Here is a 2,867-nt window from a genome sequence, read left to right as displayed (position 1 = left end):
CTTTGTGTTCAGAGTTTCATGGATTTACACTCTAACCGAGTAGCTTGCTTTTTGAAACAGTTAAAAATTTCCTTATTTTACTGATTCTAGCATATAAAAAAGCAAAAACTACCTAATTGCTTTGACTTCTTATGTTTTAAAATGTTGGTAACTTTCAAGGCCAGGAGGACACCTGCAGAACAAAGAAAGATTTCTGCTGGGATTGCTAACAACCCATTCCCCACACCTGTGGAAGGGGAAACAGGAAAAAACAGTCTTTAAGTGGCTGCCTTACACAAATAAAATTGTTCATTTTAAACCATAGGGAACCTATGAATTAAAGGCTGGGAACTGTTAGCAGGCCTTTCAGGCTTCATACTCTTCCCCTTCCTCACTGTATGTCCGTATCAAAAAAAAAAAGGGCAAAAAATGTCTTTAAATTATAATTCACAGGAACTAAAGAATGATATATAAACTGGATCCCTTGACACCCGGGGCTTTATCTCCTTGTCTTGGATTTTTGTCTTTGCTTTCTCTATCTAGTCTTTGCTTTTCCCTCTCTTTAATAAACATTCCTTTTGACCTTAACTTTGGCGTGTGTGTTGAATTCTTTCTATACTCTCCGCCAAAGAACCCTCTTCTCTCAGTGCAGGGCTTGGTGTCCCCCAACTCCAGGAAATTTGCCCTGTCCTGCATCAATACCATTAAGGTAGATTGAGATTTTAAGTCACTAGTTTACTTTTTTAGTATAAAGTTAAGGAAAGATTCCTGCAATGAAGACTTCTCAAAAACAATCTGTGTTTCTCTAAGTGTGTTCAATGTGGAAATTTTGTTCTCTGAAATTCAAGGCCCAATTTATGCCACAAAAAGGCCAAGCATGTGCAAAAAGATTCTAACACTTCCATCTAAACAGGAAATGGCAAAACTATGTATACTGGATTTTTTAAAGAGAATTTAAAAAATAAAGCCTGCAGTTTTTCTGAACAATGTTCTGGAAGCATATTAAAAGTTAATAAGTAAAAAAAAGGCATGTCTGAGCTTGATATCATTGTTTTAATTGATAAGCAAAAAATGCCTATATTTATATTACAGATCTTATTTATAAGGATATACACACACCCATTAGTATGCACACACACACACACAATTCTTAACAAGGACTGATTATTGATTAGGAGAGAGTGGATAAGATTTGAGTGGTCAAAATACTATCGACAGCATCAATTTTCTCTTTTTTATTCCAAAAATTTCTGAAACTCTGAATTATAAATCTGGTTGAGTGGAGCAAAAGGATTTTTGGAGTTAGTTACCTGAAACAGCTTGGCCTAAGCAAATTCTAAACAAGGGCTTTCAGACAGGACAGTCACACTCACCTGTCTTCCACGTGCTGGTGTAACTGTGGCCTCTCCATTGTGTGGAGATAAAGGGAGTCAGCAGTCTTAATCTGGCATGCTTGTATGCTCAGATACTTGAATATGTGCACTTTGCCCTTTGTGCAAATCTGTAGAGAAATTCGTAATACGTATTTACTTTTTAATGGCAAAACAAAATAGAAACTCCAGACATCTGACTATATATTTTAATTTTTGCATTTTCGTTTTAAATAACACTTCAACCATCCACACTCAATTTGACCTCTCTGGAAAATACAAGAATTTAGGCAGTCATTTCCTCCAAATTCCACTCTGAAAAGAAAACCATACTCAAGTAATTTGTAGTTTTTCTTACATTAAAATGCAAAATTCTAACAGAAATGTGTTTAAGAACACATAGTGTAAAAAGTATAGAAGGCCGATAACTGACCTGGTGACGTTCCGATTCTGGAAGTAGACATACTTCATTTTTTTCTAAAATAGTTTAATATTTGAGCTTGAATCTTGTCTCTATATAACCAATAATCATATTTCAAAATGTTTAAGCTCCATTACCAGCTAACATTAAAGTATGGAATATATTACTCTTTTTGTAAGCCATACACTCCATAAAAATGTTTCAAATGGATGTACAAATAGTAAAATAGTCAAACGTATAATTCTGGGATTACAGTGATCAGAATAGTGAGCCAAATGCTGGTAAATGGACTTGATACAGCAGAACACAACTTATACTCAGACTCACCCAAGGATTCATCCTTTTAGAGACTATGACTGTTTATGATCATGTCTAATACAATATTAAATCAGCAGACTATTTAAAAACTGGCTGTGCCGAGAGTTGCCTAAGTACCATTGAGAGCGTATCCCGTATATTTTTGCCAGGCCCCTCACCTGTGCTGGAGGAGACTGCAAAGGGTTATTCTCGAGTAGTAATACTTGCAGCTGCTTCATCTCTCTAAAACAAATGGGAATCACGAGCACTTTATTGCAGGAAAAGTCAAACTTTACCAAGGGAAGATCTACTAGCTCTAAAAGAATAGGAAAAAAAGAAAGAAAGAAAAAAAACTCAGAAAAGAATAAGATTAAATGATCAAATATTCAAAAATTTACTTTCTGCTCATCAGGAGAAATGTCATTTAGCATAATCAAAAGCAAGTTTACATCAGGAATATACAGTATATGTATAGGTATAATATTTTAACAAAGGGGAGGGGAAATCTTTCATTAGAAGCTCAATTAATTTAATTGATTAAATTGTTATTAGTTCTGGTAACATCTGGAAATACTTGACATTTATAATACCTATTGTTGAAAAAGTCTTCCCCACCCCAGCAAAACAATCGAAATAAGCCACACCACCCAGAATATGTTTATGTTTTAACTTAAATGTTTTCAAGCAGTACTTGCTAGCATATGAATAATAGGCTAATTACAAAATATTCTTATCTACTTAATGTATCTGGCCTGGCATAACCTCAGAACTAGTACAAGGAATGTGTTCATGGTTTTTAA

General features: G+C 34.6%; 1 protein-coding gene across 1 annotated transcript in view; it reads right to left on the bottom strand.

The window, feature by feature from the left end:
* LRCH1 (leucine rich repeats and calponin homology domain containing 1) overlaps positions 1-2,867 on the bottom strand; it is a 109,863-nt gene that overhangs the window by 56,859 nt on the left and 50,137 nt on the right. Inside the window, exons 9-11 of the mRNA XM_023537753.1 lie at positions 2,247-2,383; positions 1,353-1,480; positions 202-226 (exon numbers count right to left, since the gene is read on the bottom strand). Of these exons, the coding sequence (XP_023393521.1) occupies positions 202-226; positions 1,353-1,480; positions 2,247-2,383 (290 nt within the window). The remainder of the gene's footprint in view (positions 1-201; positions 227-1,352; positions 1,481-2,246; positions 2,384-2,867) is intronic.

Source organism: Pteropus vampyrus, unplaced genomic scaffold, assembly GCF_000151845.1.
Source record: "Pteropus vampyrus isolate Shadow unplaced genomic scaffold, Pvam_2.0 Scaffold198, whole genome shotgun sequence".
In the NCBI taxonomy this organism is placed as follows: Eukaryota; Metazoa; Chordata; class Mammalia; order Chiroptera; family Pteropodidae; genus Pteropus; species Pteropus vampyrus.
This window is presented reverse-complemented; position numbering and strand designations above follow the sequence as displayed.